At 39.8% G+C, this 14,847-nt stretch overlaps 1 protein-coding gene across 3 annotated transcripts in view; it reads right to left on the bottom strand.

The window, feature by feature from the left end:
* Window positions 1–2,478: 2,478 nt before the first annotated feature.
* NPHP1 (nephrocystin 1) overlaps window positions 2,479–14,847 on the bottom strand; it is a 68,729-nt gene continuing 56,360 nt past the window's right edge. For 2 of the 3 annotated variants that reach the window (XM_025353825.1, XM_025353827.1), the window contains 4 exons: window positions 10,669–10,781; window positions 8,174–8,247; window positions 4,634–4,678; window positions 2,479–3,067 (listed from right to left, as the gene is read on the bottom strand). In XM_025353825.1, coding sequence (XP_025209610.1) covers window positions 2,795–3,067; window positions 4,634–4,678; window positions 8,174–8,247; window positions 10,669–10,781 — 505 coding nt within the window. In that variant the 3' untranslated portion in view covers window positions 2,479–2,794. The remainder of the gene's footprint in view (window positions 3,068–4,633; window positions 4,679–8,173; window positions 8,248–10,668; window positions 10,782–14,847) is intronic. The other variant, XM_025353826.1, reaches the window with a different exon arrangement.

Below are 14,847 nucleotides of genomic sequence, written 5' to 3'. Positions count from 1 at the left end.
GCAAAGGTCTGCTGGTCACCCTGCTGCTGCCCGCCCCCCACAACTTACTATTAATTCAGTGAGTTGTGAAGTCATTCTCCTTGACACAGACCCATGAGGACTCATTTCCAGGATGTTTTTGGCTCCCTGACAACCTTTTCCTGTTTTGGAAGCCAGTAAGTGGCATTCAAAGCACAGAGATTTTGTTGTTTGAAAAAAAAAAAAAAAAAAAAGATTCCACTGACTGAAGAGAAGGTGGAGTCTCTTAATGGCAGAAATGCCTACGCCCCCGGGTCTCCCCCTTCCGTATGTACCTCACTTTCTGGCATAAGCTTCACTTAAGCTTTTTCTCTGGTGTCCCTATACTTTCCTAATGTGTCAGAAGCTATGAAGTTGTCCACATTTGTCAGCTCATGACACATTCTCAAATGAACATGGAAGACAGTCTTGGAAAATGCAATCTAAAAAAGCCTTCTCTTCCTTCATGTGGTACATGCACTCAAAGAAATGCACTGGCATTTTCTTTCACTCAAAATGCCCCACCCCTGGCTTAACACTAAGAATAAGCCAAATGGTTAAAAAAAATAAAAAGATGGCCAAGCATGGTGGCTCTGAAATCCCAGCACTTTGCGAGACTGAGGCAGGAGAATTGCTTGAGTCCAGGAGTTCGAGACCAGCCTGGGCAACATAGTGAGACCCTGTTTCTACAATAAAAAACACAAAAATTAGCCAAGCATGGTGGCACGTGTGTGTGCTCTCAGCTACTCAGGAGGCTGAGGTGGGAGATCACCTGAGCCCGGGGAAGTCGAGGCTACAGTGAACTGTGATTGCACCACTGCACTACAACGTAGGTGACAGAGTGAGACCTTCCTCAAAAAAATAAATAAATAAAAATAAAAAATAAAAACGTGGAGCTTAGAAATTAAAAGTCATTTCTACAGAGAAATGACTTTCACAGTGAGGAGTGACATGGGCTCATGTTCTTTCAAAAACAGGACTGCAGGGGACTAAGAGTAAGAGGAGGCAACTCAGTAGGAGTAGGAAAAAGTCTCTGTCCACACTTACCACCTCCATTTGAAAGGCAAAACTATCTCCCTGGGAGCAGGAGCTGGGGAGGGCCACGGTGCTAGAGAAGTGGGAGCACCACTTTGTAAGTGTGCCCAGGCAGCTGATTGGCAAAAGGAAGGTGTTTGCCACACTCAGCTTTGTATTGTGTGGTTGAGGGCAGAAGGGCACGCACAGGGAGAGAGCTCCTGAAATGAGTTCCTGGAGAATGAAATCTCTCTTCCAAGGCCCAGTTCTCACTTGTCACATTTGTGGCTGGGAACCCTTTCTTTTTTTTGAGACGGAGTTTCGCTCTTGTTGCCTAGGCTGGAGTGCAATGGCGCAATCTTGGCTCACTGCAACCTCCGCCTCCCAGGTTCAAACAATTCTTCTGCCTCAGCCTCCCAAGTAGCTGGGATTACAGGCACGCACTACCACACCCAGCTAATTTTGTGTTTTTAGTAGAGACAGTGTTGGCCAGGCTGGTCTCGAACTCCTGACCTCAGGTGATCCACCCACCTCGGCCTCCCAAAGTGCTGGGATTACAGGCATGAGCCATTGCGCCTGGTCTGGAAACACTTTCATACCATGTTAATTTCTGAGACTGGGGCTCAAGGTAAATTTAGGTTAAGGGTTTAGGATGTTAGTTAGGATAGCCCAGAAGTTTCATAATATGACAGATCTCTAAAAATAAATGGCTCTTTTAAGGCAGCATGCCATCAAAAGAAAGTACCTCTAATGGGATTCTAATTATTTAGGTTAAACTCTTTCTCCTATTTTATTTTCATATGGAATTCTAAAAGGTTTGCACTGACGAGGCAGAACATCTTAGGCTGTAGAAGATTATACACGGTATCTTTACTTGGAATATTAGCTATGCAACTTATTAGCTGTGACCTTAGGCAAATTACTTCACCTATTTGGCCTTCAGTAGTAATTAAAAAAAAAAAAAAAGTACCCATCTCCTATAGCAGGTGTGAGGATTAACCGGGTTAATGAGAAATGCTCAGGCACACAGTAGGTGCTCAATTAACACAGGCTGTTACTATTTATCACTAAAAGGAAAGGCTTGGGACATTTTACCAGCAGTCACAAGTTTATCTGAAATGCAACAAAACCTGAGTACCTCATCCTTCTTCTCTGAAAGGGTGAATCAACTCCAGTCTCCAGTGCCCGAAAGTCTGTTTTTGTTCTTCTGACAGAGCACTTATTTTCTTGATTTGAAAAGGCAAAAGCGATTCTGCTTTTGTACTTAATTAGGGTAAATCACATTCAAGTATCAGACTGAATTAAATGATACAACTTTCTCAAATGGATCACTTTAACTTCCTCTTCATTGAACAAGATACATTTTATTAACACTCATAAATTTAAATATTTTGGATACTAGACCCTTATCAGTTAGATGATTTGCAAATATCTTTTCCCATTCTGTGGGTTGTTTTTTTCACTTTCTTGAATAATCATAAATTTAGTTTTTGACAAAATCTTGCTTTTATAGAAATCTATACCATTAACTTGAGTAGCTGTTTTTGAAAAAATATTGTTTAAATTTAGATATAACAGTATTCCTTATAAAAATTTATTTTATGGTTTTAAAAAATATTTAAATTATTGCATAAGCATTTCTTTAAAAATATGGTCCGTAGAAAGAAAAGAGTAAAACCTCAGTTGTAAAGTGACAGTGATTTTTGGTTCCATCATTTTATTCACGTAATCGTGGAGGATCCATCTGATTCCGTGGGAAGCTGAGGGCTAGAGGCTGCCACCATCACACTGCATTCTTTCTCATTTCACCCAAGAAGTCATAGGTCTGCTCTGAAAGGTCAAAAGGTTCATGAATTCCATCTGGCGACAGCAGAGCTTGGAGAGTACCCTGGTTTTCTTGGTTTTGCTTAAGGAAGTCAGTGATAACTTTCCATCGTGCAGTCTCAGACTCCTCTTCTGCCCACCTGAATGGGGGTAGGCGTGTGGAGTGGAGAAGTGGGAGCACGCAGTCATGGTAAACCAGGAGAAACGTGGACTTCAGGAACTCTTTGTCTCTCTGGGAAAACACCACCCCCACAAATAACATGGTTATTTTTAAATTGTTAAAGTCTATGAACTCTATTAACTAAAAGCCACCTAAGAGGTAGGATGGAGGGTGCCATTAGTGCCTGGCAGGTATGGGCTCTGAGCCAGCTGCTCAGGCAGGACATGGCGCTTCAGAAGTGGAAGCGAGCAAGAGTTACACAGAGTCCAGCGGAGCAGTTCTCCCTGAGAGCCTCTACGTGGCTCCACGAGCCCAGGGTGTCTCCTAAGCTCCATGGAGGGTGTCTCAACATTCTGTCAAGGTGCTGCAGTCTAATTTTGGTGATGCCAGTGTGGTGACAGGTAAGTATAACTAAAACAATGCCAAGTCAGCTGTACCTACTTACTGACAGCGTATCAGAGAGAACTGTCATGTTATCTAAGAGAATTGTAGCCGGTGTTCTGCATGGGATCCAGAGTTGTTGGCTTATTACCAGCAATGCCTGGGATGACGGTTGAGGGGTCCTTTGGTGATGAGGATGTCAGACCCTTCCCCGAGAAGAATGGTACAATAGCTGTACCCATGTCAACCCCCGATGCCCACAGGCCATGGTGGGAATCTCAGAGAGCACAGCAAGCTGAGGGCAGAGCTGTCCACAGGCAGCAGAGTCTACACAAAGATATCATCCATTCCACCACACATGTCCACATGAGGGCAATGTCTACAGGCCCAAGGCTGCTGTACTAGAATAGCACTAAGCCTGACAGTTTTGGCAAAGTCACATGTATGTAGATGGTACTGATCAAATGGAGGCTGAAATAAGGATACAATGTATAAACTGTTTCCCAATTTTTAGGGTTTCCAGCTCATTTGTTATTTCATTTTCCTTGTAGATAATGAATACTTTAGATTGGGATTGGTAAAGTATAGACTGTGGGCCAAATGTGGCCTGCCACCTCTTTTCATAAATAAAGTTTTATAGGAAAACACTCACATTTGGTCATTTACATATTGTCTGTGGCTGCTTTTGTGTTACAACACCAGAGCTGAGTAGTGTGACAGAGACTATAAGACCTGAAAGGCCAAAAAGATTTTCCATCTGGCCCTTCCCATTTGCCAAATCCTGGATGAGAGCAGTCAAACCACTACTCACGGATTAAAGCAAGTTCAGATTGGTAATTACCATGATTTTATAGCAATGTAAGCAGGAGCAATGCATTGTTTTCAATATATGGTACAGCTCAGGCCATTGTTTTTTCCTTCTCTCTACCTGATACCGGCTTTGAGAGGTAGAGAAGTTTTTTAAAATAAAAGAAATTTCATATACAATTGAGAGACTTTGGCTTAGAAACTTCCCCTTTATTTAAATAAAACTCAGTAATCCGAAATGGCTGTCCTGAACAAGTGCTCCTTCTCCCATTAGTTAACGGCCGTGCATAACCCTTTTGGAATGTGTTTTTGCAGCCACAATGAAACAGTTTCCTTGGTTAAGAGGCATTGTGACTATGGCTACTTTTGCTAAAAAAGAGACGTTATTCGAACGGGCAAGCAAACACCAGGTGCTGCAAATATGAAGTTCAGTGTGGAAAATCATATTACCTTCTCCGATCTTTTTAACATACTTTCTTTTTCAGCCCATGAACTCTAAAGAGCAAACAGAGATATTATATTAGTCCAAGTAGTAATAAGTCCTCACAACACTTCTGCAACTTTACTCTGTAAATAAACTTATGGACAGGGTTAAAAACGCTGTACAGATTCTACACAAGCAAGACGTGAATCTGTAATCAGGCAGCTATTGCAAACGACCCAGCACCAGAATGACTAGGAAGATGTATCTGTGAAAGATGATGTAGAAACCCATAATTATAAATCAAAACTAACTTGAGAATAGAATAAGTGAAACACTAACACATTCACGCAAACTATACAAACACAGCACCTGAATAATAAAATAGTATTAAGCTTTCCAAGTAAGACAGTAATGAAAATAGAAAACATTGCCAAATACCAAACTTTTCTAAAATTATCTCTGTCATGATGATGACAATGGTCAAAATGAGACAGATTGAAGTACAATTTTGTAAGTAAATATTTCTAATCTGTCCACAAGGCTTCACAGAAACTTCCTTAAATAAATAAAAACCCCAGAGTTAAATTAGTCCCACAAGAGCATGAATTTAAGACTTTCGCTGTGCCAGTTCCTGGCAAACTGAACGCGTGGGTGGAATATGACCCGTCTCACGACTGCCTGTTCCAGGGTCTGGGTTCTGTGCATGTCGGTAGATATCCTCCTGTTGGCACCTGATACCATAGGTAACCTGAAAGCATCAGACCTTTCTCGGCAGGGAGGCCCTGGGATGAATATAACATATGGCACCAATAAGGAGATTCTCCATAAAATAAATGATGCATTGACAGAGCGTTTCTCGGCAGGAGATAACAGACTATGCCACTCATGAGAACATTTTGGAATGTTCATACCTATTACCACGTGAGGGGACTATGGTCCTCCACCCTATTAATCGCTGTGCCTATGGGTCCTTAAGAGTTTGAAGAGGACCCTTACAGAACCGGAGTGTTTTACTAAACAGGCCAAGTGTCATTCTTATTATTATTAAAATGTCATCCACAAACTGAACTGTGCTAGGTAAGTAAACACTAGGAGGCTCACATGCTGTACATTTTAAATTTTATTAGGTTGGTGCAAAAGTAATTGTGGTTTTTGCTACTACTTTCATGGCAAAAACCGCAGTTCTTTTGCACCAACCTAATAATATGGCTTAACGTGAATATCACTTAGCAAATTTGGACTTAGTGTTTGGTAAAATTTGTCTGTTTTTGTTAGTTACATGTCAATGTCCTACCTTATTTTTCATGAAGCCACCAGCAAACAGTAGGATGTTTCACTTAGAGTTACTCATCTGGGAATAGTAAACATGTTACGGGACACTATCACCTCACCAAGATCCACTTCCTTTCTTCTGGAAAAAGAAGACTATACCTCCTTTGAAGTTAAATGGACTGTATGACTGGTTTTGGCCAAGCAATCTGAGCACAAGTGGCCCAGGCCCCTTTGGAGCAAAGGCAGTAAAAGCCCAAGAACAACTCTCCATTCTTCCTCTTCTGAAGGAAAACTGGCAACAGAGGCAGCGACTTGTTCCAGATGGTGCTGTGAGACAGCGCAGGCTCCACCAGCCTGTACCCCTGGGTGACTGTGGAGCAGCGTCTTCCACTGATCCATGCTGGATACATACCATGGGTGGGAAATAAAACTGTGCTAACCACCACAGCACAGCCGAGCTTCTCCTAAGTAACACACTATGCCATGGAGAGAAGGCGGCTCATGAGTGTAGAAACCACCACTTTCTTTTTCAAAATTATCATTATACAAATAACTCAATGTGAAAAAATTAAGAAAATGTAGATAAAATAATCCAAGATCCAGAGGTATTCACTGATACCTCTCTGGAATATATTCTTTCAAATCTTTTCACAGGCAGGTATATAAATATATATATATTTATACTTATTATGGCTCAAATGGGGTCTTTTCACTAAATAACATGTGCACAACTTTACCCACGTGCCTTCAAGCAGCCTGTGGCACATTCCGGGTGCACCCAGAGCTGACCTGCAGGGACAGCGCTGACTGGTTCACTGCTGAGCTCCATGGCTGGCCAGGTCACTGAACGTCTCTGAGCTGTCTGCTCATCAGGGAAATGCAGATTTTAGACTAGATTGGGGTTCCTAAGGTTCTTCCTAAGAACAAGGTGCAGATTCCTGACTGTTACACACCTAGGGAAATATTCCTGTGGCCAGCACAGTGCCTTATATTAATACATAGTGGGCTCTTGTGAAATCTTTGTTGAATGAATCAGTGTATATATATGTTCTGTATAATGAATAATTATTATGAAACTAGTGACTTTACAGAAGAAAGAGAAATTCTGCATTATCTAGCTATAGTGCTAGATGAACCTATCTAAAATTACAGGAGATCATATGCACCATGAACATTTTCTTAAACATCTCTGTTGAAAATTGTCATTATTACTATTGACAACCCCCAACCCAGCCAAGCTAGCATATGAATTGGTTTCAAAGTCTAATAAGAATCTTTGGAGATGACTGAGCCCTCCTTCCATTTCTGCTGTCAGGCCCATATGGCCTCTTTTTTAGCAGCAGGAGTCACCCCCTAATATGCTCACCTCCCTCCTGCATATGTTCTGCCTCTTTGCACTTGGCAGAGTTTGCCTAAAGAAGAAACCTTCCAGGGTTACCCACCACCTACCACCGCCCTCAGCCCCACACCGAGACTCAGGCTCACCTTGCCCATCTACCAACCACTCCCTTACTTGCATCTGACATGCCAAGCTGGACTGTCAGCTCTATTCCTTCCTGACTCAAATATCTGCTCATGCTAACCCTTCCACTTGCAATGTCTTCACCCCCATCTCAGCAGGTCAAAATCCTCTTGGCCCTGGCCTTTATTAGGTTCTCTCATTCAGGACCTCTCTAATGAAACATAATTTGGATCCTTCTTTGCTGCCTTCTTTAAATCTTCAAGGTCCTGGGTTATACCTCCCCCATGGCACTTGTGATGTTACCTGTGTATCTGCCTTGCATGCATACAGCTCTTCTACTTGTTGACCCTGATGTATTAGGCTAAACCATATGAAACTGCCACTTAGAGAGGCCAAAAATGGCTGAAAATTGGAGATTTCATGTGATTTAACACCCAACACTTATTTCAGACAGCAACAGCACACATGGAATTAAATTAAAGATGATGTGCATGCCCTGATTCTCCCCCGGAAATTCAATTGATTTATCTTACAGACCATTTTGGATTTTTGCTCTTAGGACACAATCAGTCAAGGAAAAAATGGGCATAAGATTACAACAATGTACACAGCAGGCACTCCATCTGCTACCTGGGTCAAGGAAGGCAGCCCTTGGGAATTCATGCTAAGATGGGAAAGATGAGGACTGAGTTAACTAGACAATGGACAGGGATTGGAGACATCATCCTAGTAACAAAAAAAGGGCCTAGACCAGATGACAGAACTCATTAACACAGAGTGTGTAACTGCTTCCATAAGCCAGCAGGTTTCCACTGCAATGCATGCTACCCACCCTGAGGGCATCCATCACGTCAGGCTGCTCCAAGAGCATGGGGAAGGTGGCCAGCATGGGATGGCTAATTAAATCTGAAATGCAAAACAACAGAAAGAATTTTATGCAAACTTCACTCAATGGATTTTATTGCAATAGACACAAAAATATTCAGATGAAAATTATTGTGCCAAATGATTTCTTGATAACACATCCTACACACTTTGACTTCTATGAGAGCTCAAAGCTGTCCCTTCAACCATCATTTGCCCCCATACCCATATCCTGGTGAGTTCCTGTACCAAATTAATGGAGCTTTTAGAGTGAGGGCAAGGAGGCTCTGAACAGAATAAGACTAGAAAATTTTGTTCTGTGTTTTTCTTCAACTTCTCTTTCTTCCTTATGGCTGTGGCATGGTAAAAGGAATCTTCCTCTTAGAGGTAGCCCTGCTCTTGGGAGACTGAGCAGAAACCAGGAAGCATTGGGGGAAAGGAGGCAGAGGGACTGCCGCTCAGGTCTGATTCCAGTCCACCAGGGCTCAGGGAAGGACACAAACTTGTGTCTGGAGCCAGCAAACAGTGGTAGGTGAAATTGGAAGAATTAAGAATTGAGGATTCTGGCCATATGACCAAACACAGCAGGGGAGAATACTGACATTTCACAGTAGATAATGGCACATGAAAATTCTGAGAAAAAAAGCACACCAGGAAAGACATGTCTTAGTCTGTTTGCGCTGCTGTAGTGGAATACTTGAGACTGGGTAACATAAACAAAGGAAAATTATTTCTCAAAGTTCTGGAGGCTGGGAAATCCAAGATCAAGGTAATGGCATTTAGTGTCCGGTAAGGGGCATCTTACAACATCCTCCAGAGGGGAGGAACACTGTGTCATCATGTGGCTGAAGGCAAAACAGTAAGCGAGACAAATTCCCTTGTCAAGCTCTTCTGTAAGAGTCTCTAATCCCATTCATAAGGCAACAGCCCTCATGGCCTATCACCACTCAAAGGCCCCACTTTTCAATACCATTACATGGGTAACATATGAATCTTAGATGAGACACATTGAAACCAGAGCAGACACTTTTGAAATGGCAAGGGCAAGGTATTCTATAATCTGGTGTCCTCAGTAGAGAAAAATTCATTCTTTAGATATTATTAGGATATTTTATTCTAATGATTAAATTCAAACGAAGTCAACAATTCTGAGTAAACTTCTTACCTACTGGGAAAACTAACAAGCCTTATCCTCTTTAAGAAATCATATCATTCATGAAGTTTCTCAAGAGTCATCAAAATGAATTCAAAGGCAATGGTGATTAAAAGGCTTACCTGTCCTCCCCCTTAGAGTTATAATGATTCCTTGGGAACTTTCTGTGCTTCTCTGCCTTTGAGTTCCACTTCTACCTATATATCCAAGTGATAAGTCCCTGGGAGAGGACTTCTACCTATGAATGTTATTTGTCCACAAGTGCTAAGCCTCTCACTCACTCTGCTCCATCCATACTGGCCTGCCTCAATTTCAAGCCCTCCAACACATGCATGTCTTCTTTCCTTGGGTCTTCAGACATGCTGGCCACTCCACCCAGAAAGAATCCTTCCCCACACACTTCCCTCATAGGTCTAATTCCTCTCTCACAACTTTTGTTAAATATTACTCACTCAAAGAAGCCTTTCCTTGCCCTACACATTAATCAAGTCTTCCCAGTGCATGCTCTCGTTGCATATTTTCCTTCACAGCACTTACTTCAAAAAGGTGGAATGGATTATTCATGTAATTATGTGTTTGAGGTCTGGGACGCCTATGCCTGTCTCATTCACCACTGGGCCTAGCATAATATCTGGCACATACCAGGCACTCAGTACATATCTGGTTACTGATTTACTTAATTGAAAGAAGAGCCAATAAAATTAAACCGTTTTTCTTTTTGGAGGCAATTATTATAACACATGCATTTCTCTTTGTAGGTTCGATCATGTATGGCAACTCACTGATTTTTAAAATTATTTTTTAACATTTTACTTGGTAAAAATTTCAAACGTACAAAAAAGTTTCAAGAATAAAGACAGTACATAGGACACCCAAATACTCCGTATCTGGATTCACCAATTTAAACTAATCCATTTGATACTTACACTTCATGCACTAAGGACCAGCTATTTTGGTTGAGTTTGGTTTCTCTTCAAAATGATGATGTGCACACCAAACACATGGGAAAAAACAGATTACTCAGAGACATTAAAGGAAAATATGCCTATATCTGACTCGGGATCTCAAAACTCTAGAATTTGAAATGTGAAAATGCATATGTTTGAAAGAACTGAATATGTGTTGAATTCACAAAGCTCAATGCTTTGGATCCGAGGATGTCCCATAAGTAACGTATTAACATCAATGCTGTTCTAAATATTTTATTCCAAAAGTCACAATCAGAAACAGAAGATACAAGAGGGTATAGGTTACATTTACTCAGAGCATGAAGCATCACTGCACAAAAGGAAACGGCAAAGCCCACTTACCAGTACTTTGCAAGCTCATCCTGTCTTTCAAGAGCACATCTCCAAGAATTTGTCGATAAAATATCAACAAGTGAACAGAACACATACTTCCAATTAATGTTTCCGGCAGTAGACTATTAAAAAAGAAGACAAAAATGTATTCATCAGACAATTCCCTACAATCCAACCTATAATGTTTTGATGTTTATTACTTTAATAAACAGTCCCAAATTTTGCTTCATTACTGGAACACATTTTTAACTATTTAAAGAAAAATTTCTACTACAAGTAGGCCACATTATATTTCAGATAACTTTTATTTGTTTACACTTTCAAGTCTCAGCTCTGCGTTGCCATTTTTGTGCTTCCATGTTAGCATATATACTGATGTTAAATGTCAAATAAAAAAGGGAAGCCACTAATTATATGTTTTGGAAAGAAGGGGACTAGTCAGTCACAAGCTTAAACAAGGGCATGTGGCTGCCATGCCTGATTTGGCGAATGCAGAGGAAATACAAATTCAGGCTGTTCACAGTACTGGGTGGAACATGGGAGGGTGTGACAGACCTGGAATAAGTCCTGACTTTGTCACTTCTTAGCTATGTGACTTTAAATTAATTAATTAATCTCCTTGTGCTTTGGTTTCCTCATTTATTGGATACCAATAGTAATACTTGCATTTCAGAAGGTTACTAAAGGGATTAAAATGAAGTAAGTGTGGGCTGGGCATGGTGGCTCACATCTGTAATCCTAACACTTTGGGAGGCTGAGACGGGTGAATCACTTGAGGTCAGAAGTTCGAGACCAGCCTGGCCAACATGGTGAAACCACATCTCTGCTGAAAATACAAAAATTAGCCAGGTGTGGTGGTAGGCACCTGTAATCCCAGCTACTCAGAGGCTAAGGCAGAAGAATCCCTTGAACCTGGGAGGTGGAAGTTGCCGTGAGTCGAGATCGTGCCACTGCACTCCAGCCTGGGTGACACAGCAAGACTCTGTCTCAAAACAAAACAACAACAACAACAAATGAAGTAAGTACAGAATGCTTAATGTAGTGTCTGGTATATAGTAAGGGCTAAAAAATAGAAAATAATTCAATATTGAAGTTAAATTGGTATCAGTTTAAAATAGATTGCTATAACCTTAGGATGTTATATGTAATACCAAGTTAAGTTGGTATTAGTTTAAAATAGATTGTTATAACTTTAGGATGTTATATGTAATACCATAGTAACCACAAAGAAAATAGCTATAGAATATTTTCCAATGGAAAGTAAAAGGGAATCAAAATTTGTCACTATGAAAAATCAAACACAAAGGAAATCGGTGAGGGAGGAAATTAAGAACAAAAAAAGCTATAAGATAAGAAGGAAATGAGTAATAAAATGGCAAAAGTAAGTCCTTCTCTATTAGTAATCACTTTAAATGTAAATAAATTAGACTCCTCAATCAAAAGATATAGATTGGCAGGATGCACTAAAAAAGCAAGATTTAATTATATGCTATCTATAAGAGACTCACTTTAGACTTAGGACACTCATGGGTAGAAAGTGAAAGAACAGAAAAAAAATATTTCATGTAAATAGCAACCAAAAGAGAACATGTTTAGCCATACTACTATCAGACAAAATAGACTCCAAGCCCCCAAAAAAGTTACAAGAGACAAAGATATTGTACAATCATAAAAGAGTCAATTCAGAATATACAACAATTATAAACATATATGCACCAAACATCAGTGCTCCTAAATATATGAAGCAAACACTGACAGAATTGAAGGGAGCAATACACAGATCTATAATAATAGATAAGATTTAAATATCCTGCTTTTGATAAGGTATAGAACAATGAAACAGAGAATCAATTACACTGTAGACTAATTGGATCTAGCCGACATTTACAAAACCCTCTACCCAGCAACAGCAGAATATACATTTTTCTCAAGTGCACATGAGATAATTCTCCAGGAAAGACCATATGTTGAGTCACAAAGTAAGTCTTAATAAATTTAAAAAGATTGAAATCATACAAAGTATCTTTTTTCAATCATAATGAAATGAAACTAGAAATCAAAAGCAGAAGGAAAACTGGAAGACACATAAATATGTGGAAATTGAACACACTCAAACAACCAATGGCTCAAAGAAGAAATCTCAAGAGAAACTAGAAAATTTCTTGAGAAATGAAATGAAAACACAACATATCAAAACATAAGATATAGTGAAAATAGTCCTAAGAGGGAAATTTATAGATATAAATACTTACATTAAAAAAGAAGGAAGAGCGCAAGTCACCAACCTAACTTTATGCCCTAAGGAACCAGAAGAATAAAACTAGCAGGAGGAAAGAAATAATAAAGATTAGGTCAGAGACAGACAAAATAAAGAATAGAAAAACAATAGAGAAAAATCAATGAACGCAAGAGTCTGTTCTTTGAAAAGATGAACAAAACTGACAAACCTTTAGTGAGAATGACTAAGGAAGAAAGACTCAACTAAAATCAGAAATGAAAGAGGGGATATTACTATTGATTTTATAGAAATAAAAAATGTGTAAGAGAGTACTATAAATAGTTGCATGCCAACAAGCTGGATAACCTAAATGAAATAGGCAAATTTCTAGAAACACACAACCTAATAAGGCTGAATCACAAAGAAAGAGAAAATCTCAATAATAAGTAAGGAGATTGAATCAGTAATAAAAAAAATCTCCTGATAAAGAAAAGCCCAGCATCAGATGGCTTCACTGGAAAATTCTACCAAACCTTTAAAGAAGAATTAACACCAATTTTCCTCAAACTTTTCCAAACAACTGAAGAGTAATAAACACTATCAAACTCATTATGAGGTCAGAATTACACTGGTAAAAAAGCCAACAATACTACAAGAAAAAACAAAACAAAAAACTACAGGCCAATATTCCCGAATATTGATGCAAAATCCTCAACAAAATAGTAGCGAAGTGAATTCAACAGCACATTAAAAAGCTTGTACACCATGACTAAGTCAAATTTATTAATGAAATGCATCTTCTATCAAAAAGGAAGATGTCTTTGGGCTGAGAAAAACTACCAAAGATTTAAAAAGAGATCTTTTTGTAAATTAATCCTTTATCTTAATTCCTAAGATTATATTTTTAGAAGAGAAAATCATCACAGAGGTAATAGTCAGTCTTGCAGCCTGCTGGAAGAGAACAGAATGAATGTGACCACTGTTCTGAGGTAAGAGCAATGGATTCCACAAGTAATTAAGTTTCATGGAATTAAAGAGGTATCCTTGACCACTCTTTAAATCCTGAATTTCTAGAAGCATCTGAAAATATAATACAGGTTCTCTTAGCACAGTTATATTGATATACAGCATTTGATACATAAAGTCAGAAACTGTCTTTTTCCAACCCGGCTAAATTCTGATCCTGTACACATTTGACCTACATTTTAAAGACTGGAGGCAGGGGACCATTTCAGCTGCCTCAGTGTCACCACATGCTTTCTCAGGGATCAGGCTGTGATTCTGGGTTGTTCCAGGACCATGGACATGTTCATGAGCAGGGAGCAGAACAACCTTAGTTCATGAACAACACGTTCATGCTCTGCCCGTTGGTCCACGGTCCCACCGCACAGTGTTTCAGCTGCATGCCCAGCTCAGGGCTCATGATGAAGAACAGCCATGGTTTTGCCAGGGAAAGGGGTGGGAACTTCCTTCCTTCTGCTTGGCCCTCTCCTTTTCTGGTAGACCTGCCTGCTTTGCCTGGCAGGCACTGGTCCACCCAGTGTGGGCACTCCTTTCCTTCTGGCACCTTCTCACAACATGAAGCAACACTGCTTGCCCTTTATTAGATTTTCTTTAGGGAAAGCATCTGATTTTCCCAAACTTAAGATGACTAGAAAGTTCTGGGCTGCTAAAGGTTAGCTGAATTAAGCAAGTAAAAATATCCTTCCTCCTGAATTCACATGTAGACCAGCAAATTCTGGTGGCAAATTTCAATGAACACAATGAATGGGCCTCAAGTATTCAAGCAACTAACATTATTACCTTATTTATTTTTAGCAACAATATAAGGAAAGTAAAAGAGAAAAAAAGATGGAATCCATCAAAAAAGAAAGATAATGAATTTATAGCAAATTTACACATACACACACGCAACCTACTTCTACAGATCAGGGTTTCTTGATATTCAGAACTCATGCACTGGAAATCTG

This window comes from Theropithecus gelada, chromosome 13 (assembly GCF_003255815.1).
Source record: "Theropithecus gelada isolate Dixy chromosome 13, Tgel_1.0, whole genome shotgun sequence".
Classification (NCBI taxonomy): Eukaryota; Metazoa; Chordata; class Mammalia; order Primates; family Cercopithecidae; genus Theropithecus; species Theropithecus gelada.
The sequence above is the reverse complement of the archived record's forward strand: the minus strand, read 5'-3'. Positions and strand labels throughout refer to the sequence as shown.